We start from the raw sequence: 15,302 nt of genomic DNA, 5'->3' as shown, positions 1-15,302 counted from the left end.
TTAGTGGAAAAGGGAGTAGTATGCTTTCCAGAGGCGTTCTCTTCCCAAATCCAGTCTTAAACCTCTGAACTTTCAACCCCAACCCTTCTGGCATGTTACTAGAAGAATTTTTATGGCTCTACAACTGCTCAGATTAGTAAATTGCAGCCTCAGGCAAAGGGAAAGTTGCTCCTAACAATGTTTATGAAAAAAAAAACAGGAATATCAGCCGACGGGCATAGAATTAGTCTCAATGAAACCTAGTTTACAACACAAACCCACATACTAAAGATATGTAAAAAAGAATGTATTTATACATGCATTGTGCTTGTTTATTCCCAAGTTTAGTTCACTGATGAAATCAAGTAATATACGAACATGTAGCTCCTTTTAGGACCAAGGTGAGATTTAGAAGTTAAGAATCTGCTCCACAAATTTATTTTACAATACATTCTGTCATAACTGCCCTTTTTCCAGTTCTACAGAAAAAGAATAGATGTTCCAGCTACCATTTGCTGAACTAAAGACCAAGATCTTCTCCTAAAAAATATATGTTTTGATCATACTAAACTTCTTAGATCCTTTAAAACAAATAACTTTTTTTTCTGTCTTTGTAGCAGCAAAATAGAGCTCTAGCAGCTTAATATAACCCATTGCTTTTCAATAAACCAGTGATTTTATCACAAAATTCTGTCCTCAGAAGAAAGGAATGGCAAGCAGGCATTAATGCAAAACATGGAATGATTGGATTGAATTTATGGCACTTAAAAGATTGCCTTGTTCTGCAAATTTCATAGATGTGGTTATTTGTTCTGTCCAACCATTGGTTCAGAGAAATGAGAGTTGGAAGATTTCTTGCATGAACACAAGTTTATATAACCATCAGAAATTATTAGTGCCCCAAACAAGTGCATCTTTTAAAAATAAATGAACTATGTTAAGCAACTATTACTATAGAATATATACACATATATTCCCTTTAAACATCTACAGCTGCAAGAGTTCATTCACATATTCAGTAGCTCTCAGACTTCAGACGTCCTCCATCTCCTTCACTTACAAAGCGTTTCCTTCCCCTAAAATAAAATACAGATATCATTTCAGCATCTCCACTATTCCTTTAATTGGCTAGAGAGTTGTCTATCAATCTGGGAAAAATATACATTAAGTAAACATCTGATCAAGTGTATATCAGCTACATACAGACATTAATTACCAGATTTTCTGCTTGTAAGATTTAAGATTGGTGAGACAAAATAAATAGCTGACACCATCATTAAGCTATGAAGAAACTCTTTCAAACATGATTAAGGCTAAACAGAGATTCCAGAAGAAGCACTTTTCTTCATAACCAAATGAAAATCAGAATAGTTTTAATAAATAAAAATTGAATTTATCCTTAATTTAATTACAAAATATTTCAGAAATGGCAAAAAAATGTGGCTGAGCTCAAAAGAGAATATGGCAATATGTCTAAGTCTTGAAAAAAAATTAATAAATTTAAATGCAAATGTAAAAAATTTAGTATCTCTAATGATTTGAATAAATGAGACTTTAACTATCTACACATTGTGCCTAGCTGCAACCTAGCAGTGCAGATAAAGTATTAATCCAAATAAAAACAAAATATGAAAAATTCAATATGGAAAATAAAACTCTCTATTTTGTAGGAAATGCAGGCTAACTATATGTCATTGAACAACAGTAATAAAAGTTAAGAGTTTTGTACGGTGCTTAGAAATTTGTATGGTGCTGGTATTTTAGTAACAGTATGTCATTAGATACTTATAAAGAATCAATACGTCATTAGGTAGTCTTATAAATGATTTTGTAGACAGTTTTAAGCAACTTAGTTTTGGACATAAAAATTGGTCATTACCAACAAAATATGGACACGGCTACATTATAGACATTTAAATATTAGCTTTAAAAGGGGCTATTAAAATTTGAGACATTCACCTGAATAACTGAGTATGCAATTTACTTGCTATTAGTTATTTCTGAAACACATGAACATAAACATACATACAAATACACATATACTTAAATGTTTACCTGGAAGGACAGAGATCCCTTAATGGTTTTGAAATTATTCCAGCACTAAAGCATTCCTCTACAAATCGCTCAAGTACAGAATATGAATGTGGAACATCAAGATTAATGTCTGGGATTTCATGATAAACACGTTCATAGCCCTGCAACATCAATATTAGATGGAAATATTTATTTCAGAGTGATTCTGTATAAAGAGTCAATCTTTGTTACCTTTAAATTTTCATTTCAATAAATAAAAGTTCTAAAACAGAGCATTTTCAGATAAATAGATCAAGTAGCAAATAAAGGCAAAGATTTCTTCCTAATCAAAATAAACTTAGATGTTCTGACATTGATCTTCTGCAAAGTAGTTTCCATTAATTTTTTAAATGTACACTCTTAAATTATGTAACAAAATCAACATTTTGTGTTATCTAATCTTCATTTAGAGCACAGCTATTAATGTCACTTGGTGAATATAAATAAAGGCAATCTACTATCAAATATTAATATTAAAATAGTAATGGGTAATACTTGGGAATGTATAATGCACATTTACTCTTTTCATTTGGTCCATAGTGATGACAGCAGATCTCCAGAGGGATTTCAACAAACTGAGCATCATTTTAAAGTTTGTTTCTCCAGTTGATTCCAAAACCATCACAACTGCCTAAAATGTAAACTCAACATTAATTTTTAATTACAATGATAAAAAATATGCACTACAGAGTGGGCCCTATCTATTGCATTAAGGTCAAAAAGAGACAAGAATCCAAGAGGCTGGTGCTATCCCAATTACAACTTTGTTACTCAGGTTTGCTTTTGGCAAAATGTTGCTTCAAGTATATAAAATATACACATTTAAAATATATAAAAGAATTCAGGCAAGATTGCTGTTGTGTCATATTCACCAATCCACTTAGAATATATCATTATTACTGTCAGCTGCCCTCCATGAGTTCAGGTAGTAGGTCTTTCCATCTTACTTGCAGATACTACAGGTTAAATCTAGGATATTCAGCATTCTTAGAGTTTCAGTTTAGAGTTTGACTGAGTTGGAGAGGATCAATTACTGCAGAAAGGAACTTATTTAAAATGTACTGTTTATTAAAATAAGCTCTTAAAATAGTATTGTGTAGCCTAGGTTGCTTTACAAGAAGCAGCTTGACAACCATTATAGATAGTATAATTGTATAAACTACATACAGGAAGTCGTAATGTTTCCTGTATGTTTGCATTTTTGGATTACTAAACAATTAAATTTCTGGTGCCAATTTTTGTTTTATTCCTGCCTTACTTCATATACAAGTTCATGGTGAAAATGGGGTACTTCTAACTCTTGAAGACAACGTTCCGCTTCAGAAACATCTCCTGAAAGAAGGTACTCCTTCAGCAGCATATCAATCTATTAAATTAAAAAGTTAACATATATTTAGGCTAAAAACTAAGGTTAAAAAAACAATCAAAATGCGAACAGCACATAGTAATATTTATACACTTATTATACAAATACCTTTACACAGTCTAGAACAATAAAATGATGATTTTTTAAAATTATGTTTCTATTTTCTTTGAATTTCTCATTTTCAGGTTGCAAACAAATAAATATAAAGGGCATACCAATAAAAGTCAGATCTCACAGTCACCCATGTTTTATTAATATTATTTTATTAACATTTTAAAAACATTATTCATAGAAAATGTTATTGTAATGTTCAAAGATCATGTATCAGTGAACAATCAAGTATTTAGAAGAAAACAGCAACCAATTCAAACATTTAATGTATTTTTATACGATAAATTGCCTATAAGTACATCATGACTTTTGATATACCATATATATTTAATAGGAAGTAATTAAAAAAACATGCTTGTAATTGTTTTATTCTTTTAAAAATCTCAGTATGCTGAGGTGCTAGAAGTGCAAAATACAAAGATCATTTTCTAGTCTGAGGATAATTTTTATATAGGCTATTAACATATTTTGTATAAATGCATGCATAATTATATCAAATATAAAATTTAAATTAACTAAATTTGCATAGCTGCCCATCTCACAAGAACAAATTCCAAGTGGTGTACGATAATTAAATAACAATACATATATAAAAATATAATTAATGAATATAAAAATCAACATTAAATATACAATATGTAGATGCCACACATTTACTATAAAGCTGGTTTTCAGCAGTGTATAAACACATTGCATAGCTTCAGCAGTTCCTCAGCTCAAGGAAGAGAATGCCATCTGCCATTTTTTTGTAATAGATAGTCCATTCTTAAGTATGAGTTTTGATTTAAATATAATGTAAAATTGAAGATAGAACGAGAATGGAACTTGTTCTTCATGGGGGACTCCCTGTACGTTTCATAGGGCTATTTTTTTTTCTTTATTGTCAGATCTAACTTTAGATGTAGGAACCATTACGCACAAACACACCGTGCCAGTCCTTGATTGGTTACACCATTACAAGTTATAAGATTACTTCATGCAACATCACAAATACATGCTGTGTTCTTTCTCTACCACCCAATTCACAGCAAGCAGCACAGAACTATTACTGCTTCTTCTGCTTACTTTTTTTCTTCTTAAAGCTGCAGAAACAGTAAAATTTAACAAAGAAAAAAAAGTCTATAACAATTCTACAGCTGATTTTCTTAATAACAATTACTACATATCTATAGCCCACAGGTCGGCAACCTGCGGCTCCGGAGCCGCATGCGGCTCTTTGAGCCTTTCCCTGTGGCTCCCAGCCTCCTCTGCCTTTGCAGAGAGAGAGACAGAGAGAGGCAATTGCACTTCCCTGCTTCTCTCTCTCTCTGTGTGTGTGTGTGTTTTGTGTGTGTGTGTGTGTGTGTAAAAGAGAGTGCACTCACAGTGTTCTCCGAGGAGCTGAAAAGCTTTCTGGGTGGAGCTCCTCCCTTTGCTGCGTCTCTGAAGGAAGCAGGAAGGGCAGGAGAGAGCTAGCTAGCCCAGCTAGGCTGACTCAGGAATTCTGGGAGTTGAAGTCCATGAGTCATAAAAGAGACGAGGTTGCCTACCCCGGAGGTTGTTGGACAACAGCTTGAAGCTTGCCAGGTGAGCAGCAGATAGGGGGGGGGGAAGAAAGAGAGAGAGAGAAAGAGAGAGAGAGTGGGGGAAGAGGAGTGGCAGATCAAGGGCAGATAGAGAGGGAGGGAGAGAGACACCCTTTTGACATCTAAAATGAAGATAAGACTGCATATATCCTTTTTTTACCTGTGTGTGTATGTAATTTTATTCTCTTAAAGCATTCTCTTGGTGATCATTGTTTTAATAGTATGGATATTCCCAAGAGTCATATTTTTACTTTTATTTTTAATGTGTATATGTGTGTGTGTGTCTGTGTGTGCGTGTGTGTGTGTGTGTGTGTATACACATATACACATACACACACACACACACACATACACATACACACACCTATAATAAAGGTAAAAAAGGATATATGCAGTGTTATCTTCATTTTAGATATCAAAAGGGTTTTGCGGCTCCCAGTGTTTTGTTTTTGGTGGGAAACGGGCCCAAGTGGCTCTTTGAGTGTTTTGGGTTGCCTACCCCTGCTATAGCCAGTTAGTATACTTCAAACAAAATTTGTTTGGGTTTACTCTGGGTTTTGTGGTAATGCAAACTAATAAGAGAAAAAGAAAAACATTCAACAGATCTTCTCATAGAGCCATGCAAGAAAAATGAGGCATCAACTGCTGTCTGATCTTGTCTCTTTGGGCAGCAGGACCAAGTTATTGACACCCAGAGAGAGTAAATGTAGAAAAAGGAAGCAGCAGCTACTGTACTTCCTAAAATATCATCTTCTTGTTCTTTTACCCTTGTACTTTTACTTTTGCGACAGTACTGTATAAGCTCCAACCTCTGAGAAAACAGAAGTGGAACAATTAACTATCTTCTTTGCTTTTTAATACTTTCTTTGAATGAGGCAGCAGGAAGAACTGCACAAAATAATCTTGCCTAAAGAATTAGTGGACAAATGAGAAATTGTAGGAGACATTTGTCCACTTGCTTTCTTTATCTGAATGGTCAGGTACAAACCTAGGTGACGACCTAAAATGAAGGGCTTAAAAATGTGTTGCTTCAGGCCAGAATTATCTTGAATCCATAATTAAATATGAAACCAATTACAAACCATTGGGTGTTAATTACCTCTTTAACAAGATGTTTCACAGACTGCTGCCCACCACCTGAGCCCCATACATTGTCTATGCGTTTTCCACCTTTGCTCATGCTCAGCAGTACAGTAGCTCGATCCAGAGCAGCCCTATAAAAGAAATGGATTGTAATGAGTTTCTTAATATGCAGAGCAAGCAATCGCAAATAAATATAGTCACAATTTTATCTGAAAACCTTAAATTACCAATTTGGTCAGACACAGTACTAAAGTATAGTTTAGCACTGACAGATGAATCTTCTCAGTATCACACATTGCTGAAGCATGGCAAGGAGTCATTAAGAAAAGGGTTTTTCAGCTTTTAAATTAGGTATAATTTGCCTTCCAGAATATTGTCTCTTCTCAGAGTTCAAATATGGGTATCGCATGAGAGTTTTCCCCAACTTTATTTTCAGAACAACAATCCTATTAGGTAAGATACAATTAAACACAAAAGCTGGTTCCAAGTTCATGTCCAAGTAAGAATTTGAACTTGAATCTTTCCATTACCATTCAACATCCTAACCATCATAAAACTTAAGTGAAAATCAGTTTTGGCTTGTTTGAGAAAACACAAAGCCAAACGTGACTATTTTGTGGTACAAGTTTGAATAGCTTAGTTTAGGTTTTGTAGTAATGAGAATTAAGATAAAAATTATACTTGTATTCTTTAATCAAGATAAAAATAAAAACATTTAACATAGTATATGATATGTCTGAACTAGGCTAAAACTTTATTTTGTAGTCTGAATTTTCTGTTCTCATTTGACAATTCCATATTAAGATATCTTATACTGCATTTTTGCAGTAATTTTTATACAAATCTAATATAAATGAATTTTAAAATCCATTATCACTATCCCTTCCATTAAGTCCCTGCCTTTCCCTGCATCTTGTCCTTTTATTGCTGTTTTGGAATACTTACTTTCTTGCAAAATCACAAAACAATCATTATCTAACTTTTTGCTTTGTAATAAAAATTATAAAGTATTTAAAAGCTAGTGGATATAATGCATGATTTAAATTTGCAAGGCAAACCACTTACCGAGCCTGAACACAATCCACAGTACCCTTGTAACCATCTATGTAACCACTGCATAATATTCCATCTCCAACAGATCTTGCAATAAATTGACCTACCAACTGCCAAGAAAAAAGATTTTTTTCAGATCAAAGCTGAGACAAATACAATACTGTACCAAACAAGAATATACCAATAAAATGGGGAAAGAAATAAACAGAGACCATTTTTCCTTGCTGGGCATATGCAGCAACACAGGGCAAAGCTAGCATGTTAGCTTGCATCTTTCACTCAAAGTAACCCCTCCATTTTTACCATTATCCTCTCAAAACAAAAAGCAAATATATACATTTTAAGTAAATTACTTTTCAGTTTATTTAAGACTAGATAAAACATCTAACTAAGCCACTATGAGATTTTGTTTGGTTTGAGCTTAACAGGTTGTCTGAACCCAGCTATTACAATTTGAAAACCATCATCTATTTTATACACATGCTTGCATACCACTTCAATCACTGCAATTAATCAACTGTGACTTAATCAATATATATAGTCTTAAATAAGTCACAGCTTAACAGAGGCACAAGCTGAGTAATAACTATATGTCAGTAGATCCACAATTAAATGTAAACAACTTTCCACTTCTCCATCTACAATTTAGGGACAATAGGTACTTACCAAACAGAGATGACGAAAATACAAATCATTTGATTGCTAATAAAAGGTATATATCAAAAGTATAAAAGGTGTATATAAAATATTACTTAACGTACATTTGGAAATGCTCAGGCTAGAGAAAAAAAAGATATGTTTACTTTTACTCCCACCTCTTAACTCCAGATCATATTCCAGTGTGGGTTTTCCCCCCCAATTCAAATGTATAGGACAAAACAGAAGGAAATATGTATACAGGGAATTCAATGTAAGACAAGAACTAAGTAACCAAATGAAAACATTTTCATTTAAAATTAACTCATGCAAAAACATTTCTCACTTAAAAGTATCATTAGCACTTCATTTAGGAAACGTTTGCAAGTAAATATATTTCATTTTATTCTGTTACCAGTAATTTTTCTAATGATTTTTTTAAAAGTGATATGTGTATATTTACAATACTAAAATATGGTTCTGAGTAGTTAGAATGTAAATTGTCAGTAAACTTTGGTAAACCCAAACTAATACATCATCAACCCGAATATACTGAGACAAAGAGATTAGTAGCAAGAGTATTCAAAATGTTACATATGCAGGTGGACTATGTAAGAATGAAACAAATATTCAATATAATTTATATAAACAAATACAAATTTGAGATATAAACCATGCTCCTACACTAGAGTTTACCTTCTGAAACTGGACAGATTTGGCTGATCTATCCATTTCAGAAATAAAACCTTTAATTGAAAAAGATTCTACCGTTCATACTTACATCTAAAATACTTTACTTCAAGTATCAATGCAGATTAGGACTGAAGCAGTTATTAGAAACAGATGTACTAAACCAACCTGTGGAGCTCTAGGTGTGTCCAGTACTAATTCTGGTAAATCTTTTAAAAGCCTGTCAAATGACTTTTCCACATCATGTTTGGAAATAACTGTCCCACATAAGTCAGCAAGAAGTTTTGAAGTCATTTCTCTATGACTAGCCTTTCCCTCCAATGCCAATGACACAGCCAACACTGCAACACCATATTTCATTTCACCAAGATTGAGATCTTTCAAAATTTCCTAGAACAGTAGAAAGTAAACTGTCATTTTATTTTTGAGTGTTATAATTTGATAGTCTACATCAGTGATGGCGAACCTTTTAGAGACTGAGTGCCCAAACTGCAACCCAAAACCCACTTACGCATCGTCGAGTTCTGGGTGGGTGTGGCCCATTGGGTGGGCGTGGCCCATTGGGTGGGCGTGGTTACGGTGGTAACAGCAGACTGGGTGGGACTAAAAAGTTCAATCAATTCCAGATCTTTTTTTCCCTCACGAGAAGTTGAAATTGACTGAACCTTTTTTTTTTGTGCACACGGTGGCGGAGGCCTAAAGCGAAAACATTTTATAAAACCCAACTGAAGGCCTAGGACTGGGGCGTCGGCGTGTGTGCCCACAGAGAGGACTCTGAGTGCCGCCTCTGGCATCTGTGACATAGGTTCGCCACCACTGATCTACATAATAAACACAAAGGAATAAATTAGTTCTTTTACAAGCCCATTTTGCTAGAGCAGCGGTTCTCAACCTATGGGTCGCGACCCCATTTGGGGTCGAATGACCATTTTACGGGGGTCGCCAAACAACGCGATCTGCCATTTTTACCCCTCAGGGGGCGGCGCCGTGCATGGGGGGCGGCGCCACGCATGGGGGCGCCGCTGCGGATGCGCACCGTGCATGGGGGGCACGCCACGCATGCGCACCGCGCATGCGCGCATGCACGGCACGTCCGTGTGACGGGGGTCGCCGTCATACAAACGTTGAGAACCGCTGTGCTAGGGAAACTTTTTGGGTGAGTCAATTTATTTGGTGGACAGAAAATATGTTTGCTTCAAAATTTATAGAATTTTTTAGATGGGAACAAACAGAAGGTGATTTAAAATCAAAAGAGTTCAGAACACTTTTGGAATACCAGAATGGCACTGGTCCATCTCTAGTAATACAAGTTAATTGTCCTGAACTTGAAGTGGACTGCTTCAAACTTGCAACTTCAGGTATAAACTATTTCAAATCTAACAGTAACAAACATATGCCTATATTCTAAAGCATAAAGGGTATAGTAATAGCATGACAAAACTCTTTTAAAAAATCTTATTTATACAAGTACTTATTACATATACTAAAATTATACAGTAAAATCTAAAGGGTTGAAAGACTCCATTCTTTAGACATTCTAAACTTCATTATCTGCCTTTGAAAAGTAATTAGACATACCGCAACTTCATTAGTATCACCATGTTCAAAATATTCCTGAATTATTGGAGTTAATGTTTTTTCACATGCTTTTTCATCCAAAGGTAGAACTACAGTTTCATAGACACAGTTATCCTATTTCAAACAAAGACAAAATGCTTTACTAAACAAATATATTGTGGATATTAAGAATATTTATCTGCTGAATGTAAAAGTTTATAGGCTTTCCAAATCATTCTCTATTTAATACTTTGTTCAGTAAAAGCTAATTAAGCTTTGTACAGTAAAGTCATTTCTGTAAATAGGTACAATAATATAGTTACATTAATTTGCATGTATTTCACTAATAACATTTTAGGTTACACAAATCTCAATGTAAGTGTATATATAAGTGTAAAACAGGATTTTTAAACTACATAAATAAAATAAAAACAACGTACTTAATATTGTGCTAATTCACATAGGATTCAAAAATAAACCAGTCAAAAACATGCAGAATTATGCTATAGCTTAGTACACTGATGGTGAACCTTTTAGAAACCGAGTGCCCAAATTGCAAACCAAAACCCACTTATGTATTGTTGGGTGCCGGGTGGGCATGGCACATTGGGTGGGTGTGGCCCACTGGGTGGGTGTGGCCCATTGAGTGGGCATGGCTGTGGTGGTAACAGCACACTGGGTGGGACTAAAAAGTTCAATTAATCAATTCCAACTTTGCAACATATTTTCTTTTCCTGCGAGAAGTTGAAATTGGTTGAACCTTTTTTTTTTTTTTTTGCACACGGCGGCAGAAGCCTAAAACGAAAAGGTTTTATAAAACCCAGCTGAAGGCCTTGGACTGGGGCAACGGCGCGCGTGCCCACAGAAAGGGCTCTGCGTGCCACCTGTGGCAGCCGTGCCATAGGTTCACCACCACTGGCTTAGTATATAAACCCAGTCAATGTGATCTTCACCTATATTGCAAATCCCAGACTTGTCAGGAGAAAACAAATATGACTTTGAAATCCTATAGTTTGCTACTACTTAACTGTTTCTGTCACCACGTTGCCTCTCTTCTATCTTAATCTCTTATGGCAAATTAACAAAATGTACAGTTAAAATCTTGAAGGTAGAATACCTAATATATCTGAACATTATCACAATTCTGGGGCCAGAACAAAGGCTTTTAAAAACTTAAGTGTGCTGAATACCTCTCCAGCTACATACACAAATTTTAAAACAAAGGTATTTAATTATTTTAGAGTCAAGGATTTGTACAAACTTTTAAAATGTGTTTAGCATTGCACACAGTTTTGCTTAGCTGATCTCAAAAATCAAACAGACTTGAACAGAATATTACCCAAATAGAAGATAACCAACAAATATCAGTGATAGCAATTAAACTGGCAAATCAAAGAAACATCTAGGAAAAAGGGAGTGGAAAACCATTTTCATATGTTTGTCCCCAAAACTATAGTTAGTCCTCAACTTATGGTCACAGCTGAATCCATAATTTTAGTTGTAAGTTATTGTAGTTGTTAAGCGAAACACCCACAACTGCTTTGCTCAACAAACAATCTCAGCTCTCCCTGTTGCAATCATTAAGCGACTGAACAGGTCAGGGATGTCTTTGGAGGACCGGCACCCACCAGCATATAGAAATCTGACTTAGGCCAGCTAGACAAAGCAACACCTTGGCTTCATCCCTGCCCTCCACTCCCAAAATGCCTGGCCTTATTCCTGCCCCACCATACACGGGTCTACTTACCTTTCCCTTTCCTGCAGGTGCTGATAGGTGGGGCCAGCCAATGTGAGGCTCAGCTAGAAAGCTAGTGAAGGCATTCTTCCTCAAGAGAGAGGCAATCTTCCTCAAAGTTAGAGAAGTAACATTTCTCAAGGTTGGCTCAGAACAGGAGTTGGGGGGAGGGAGGAGGCCCATGTACTACTGGGCCTACCCACTGAGGCCTTCCAGGCATAGGAAGGTAACCTAGGAGGCAAGGAAGAGCCCTGTGCACCACTGGGCCTTCCAGGAGTGGTGGAGCAGGGAAAAGACTAGACTTCTAAGCAGTGCCAGGGGTGAGGGAGAAGGCCTGCACATTGCTGGGTCTAACCGACTAAAGCTTTCCAGCCTAAGCCGGTTAGGCCCAGCACATCAGTGGATCTAGTCAGATTTCTGCACATCAGTGGATCTAGTCAACCACAGCCTCCTGGCCAATGATGAGAAGGACGGAGTTGCAGCATTCCAATGCACGTTAAGGGTAAGCACACTGCCAAGTGCCCGAATTTTGATCAGATGACTGTGGAGATGCTGCAATGGTCAGAACTTCAGGCCTTTGTCATAAGTCCCTTCATCTAGTACCATTGTAATTTTTAGTAGTCAATAAACAAATGGTTGTAAACTGAGGACTACAAGTACAGAGATATTTCCATGAAGTCACCAGGAGTAGAACTGACTCAAAAACGACTTTAGCTTTTAAAAGTAGGGCTAAGGAAGGGAGCATGGTCAAAGCAAAAAGTAAAAAACACAATGCATTCATATTTCTGCACATTCCAAAAATCTCTTTAAAATCAGATCCGAAGTCCTGCACAGCCAATTATACATATAATAATTACAGAAGAGCTGTATAAGTATAAATTAGTAGCCACAGTAGCATTGCACGTAATAGGGAAGCAGACTATATGGACTCATTTTGAACAATCAAGGAACAAACTAAACATTTTTACCTGATCGTCATCATAGTTGGGATCTTTAATATCCACTTCCTCCAAATCATATACTTGCCCTGGTGTTCCCCAAACACCTTTGCCTCCTGCACCACCTGGTCAAAGGGGTGGAGTGAGTTTAAGACCAAATGTAAAAACAAGACTGCAATGATATATATAAAAGCTTCAAAAGTCATGTGCACAATTCGTCAGTGTTTTCTCAATTTGGACAAGATGACATGCCACAATCTTTAATACATTAAATATGCTTGTTTTAAATCACCACTTCATTTAATTAACTGTATCAATATTTGTCAACATTAAAGTTAGGAATCTTAACTTTTTTTCAAAGAATTCTAAGACAAATATTAAACTTAAAGAGTTTTAGATTTTTAAATCTCTTTGCTGCTCATCTTATTGCTTAAAATAAATAAAAGCAACAAAGGACTGGCAGGGAGAAAAAAGCAAAGTAAAAACCACCCTCTTATTGCTATTTGCTAAAATAACCCAGAGCACTCACCTTTCTTCGGTAGGCCCCTTCCTTTTCCAGAACGAGACCGCCTATCCAGATATTTTCCCTTTGGACTTGTTGGCACAATGACTCCACTTTTCAGGGCTTCACCAGTATCACTCACTGAGTCACCTCTTCCAGAGTCTCTGGAGGAATTTTTTCTCAATCGTCTCTTTGCTTTGGCGTTGATTTTAGCTTCATTAATAGATGTTACGGGGTTCCAGTTGCCATTGATTTCAGCTTTTATTTCATCAGGTCCACCATTTTCCTCATCACCAGAAAAAGGAGTATCACTAAGATTATCCAGTTCTAAAAAAAGAAACAAACACACACACACACACAATTAGTTGTCAACGTAAATTATTCCTATGAAAAGAACATAAATCTGAAAGCACATACAAATGTTCTGGGGAGTACATAGTCATAATGGAGCACACAATTCAGCATGATGCATTTAAAATAACCTATGATGCAAAATTAGATTTTCTTGATGGTTTTAACTTCACATTATAGCTGAAAAAAATTAAATACGTGGACCATTGCTACTGAGATGAGGCATGACCTGAACATGGACATTAACATCAATATTTGGCCACAAATAAATTGCTTCCTCATCAAACTATAAATCACAAATCCCCTTGATCCACACAATGATAGAGGACTAGTTAGAATGGTCCACTGATAAATCCCAACTGCTCTGGATCTATTAGTTGTGTTCTTCAAAAAATTGGTGGCCAATTATACTTAAGATTGTGTGTGCGTATGCATGTGTGTGCAAATGTGTGTGTATATTTCAAACAGCCTGTTCCAAATTTAAAGCAATTGCTTTGAATTCAAAATCTGGCATTTCATACATGAAATTTCCAAAAAAATTAAATATTCCTACTGCATGCATTCATGTACCTATTACTTTCAGGTATAAATCATATATTATGCTAGGGAGGTCATCAAAATATCTTTTTTTTTAATGCTTGGAAAGTTTTTTTGGACGTTTGTGAGCTTCTCACACACAACTGGCATGCCATTGTGGGGAAAAAATGTTAGATTAAATAATCCTATAGAAAATGTGTCCTGTCAATATTATGTGGAGAAAAACCTAATTCAATTTAGAGACCATTCCTAAATTACAATTTATACATGAATTTGTATCACATCCAAAATATGAGGTCCTCTTTATATGTTTTATAGAATTCAGTTTTATAGAATTTCTTATATTAAAATGAACCTAGTAGCAGGGACAGGATTTATCATAGTTTACAATTTCATTGTATGACTCACACTGTATTGACTACTGTTCCTGATATTTATACTCTATATAGAGTTTAAGAACAATTTTCAGGTTTTTAAATGATAAAATATGTTTAGTTACTTACAATCAATTAATGAAATATTGAAAAGCTTTAATTTCTTTGTACTTGTGAATCCCTTTTTTACTTTTCCTACTCTTTCACCTTTTTTAAGTTTTTCCTTTCCTGAATATATATTTTTTCTTACCTGTTGTATTGATGATCTCTGTCTGTTCATTTTCTACTTCCATACTTGTTCAATAGTATTTCAACTACACTGAATATAAATGAAGTTTTTATTTTTGTTTCTGACCTAGTTAAGGGAAAGGGGAATTAAGAAAATTTTAGCATAATTACGTCAGTTTTAGTAACTTGTGAAAATCCTGTACACATAGACATCATTTAGGGCTGAAAAAGTAACGCCTTCAATCCTCACATTTACAGCCTTCACAAGTCTATAAACAAAAAGCTTAAGTAAGATCACAAGCACAGTCACGGTTTCACTTAGTGACCGCTTTGCCTAATGACTGGTCCCAATTAGCTGATCCCAATTGTGACTGCTAACGAGAACTATATTTCCTGACAAATTGACAACAGCTACTTGGTGAATATTAAAATAATGTAACTATAGTGTTACTTAACAGTGAGTTAGCAAAAGGAACATATTCTCATGATTTAAAAACATTTCATTTTGCTACTTGTTATCTCTT

The 15,302-nt window shown here is 35.3% G+C and overlaps 1 protein-coding gene across 6 annotated transcripts in view; it reads right to left on the bottom strand.

Moving 5' to 3' along the window:
* Positions 1–271: 271 nt before the first annotated feature.
* Positions 272–15,302, bottom strand: part of PDCD4 (programmed cell death 4) — a 28,769-nt gene continuing 13,738 nt past the window's right edge. For 5 of the 6 annotated variants that reach the window (XM_039354530.1, XM_039354531.1, XM_039354529.1 and 2 more), the window contains 11 exons: positions 14,801–14,905; positions 13,316–13,615; positions 12,817–12,911; positions 10,135–10,248; positions 8,725–8,946; positions 7,243–7,340; positions 6,194–6,308; positions 3,311–3,418; positions 2,573–2,683; positions 2,035–2,174; positions 272–1,055 (listed from right to left, as the gene is read on the bottom strand). In XM_039354530.1, the coding sequence (XP_039210464.1) occupies positions 995–1,055; positions 2,035–2,174; positions 2,573–2,683; positions 3,311–3,418; positions 6,194–6,308; positions 7,243–7,340; positions 8,725–8,946; positions 10,135–10,248; positions 12,817–12,911; positions 13,316–13,615; positions 14,801–14,843 (1,407 nt within the window). In that variant the 5' untranslated portion in view covers positions 14,844–14,905 and the 3' untranslated portion in view covers positions 272–994. The remainder of the gene's footprint in view (positions 1,056–2,034; positions 2,175–2,572; positions 2,684–3,310; positions 3,419–6,193; positions 6,309–7,242; positions 7,341–8,724; positions 8,947–10,134; positions 10,249–12,816; positions 12,912–13,315; positions 13,616–14,800; positions 14,906–15,302) is intronic. The other variant, XM_039354534.1, reaches the window with a different exon arrangement.

Source organism: Crotalus tigris, unplaced genomic scaffold (assembly GCF_016545835.1).
Source record: "Crotalus tigris isolate CLP2741 ecotype Arizona unplaced genomic scaffold, ASM1654583v1 scf7180000018556.678853, whole genome shotgun sequence".
Classification (NCBI taxonomy): Eukaryota; Metazoa; Chordata; class Lepidosauria; order Squamata; family Viperidae; genus Crotalus; species Crotalus tigris.
Note: the sequence above shows the minus strand (reverse complement) of the source record. Positions and strands in the feature narration are given on the sequence as shown.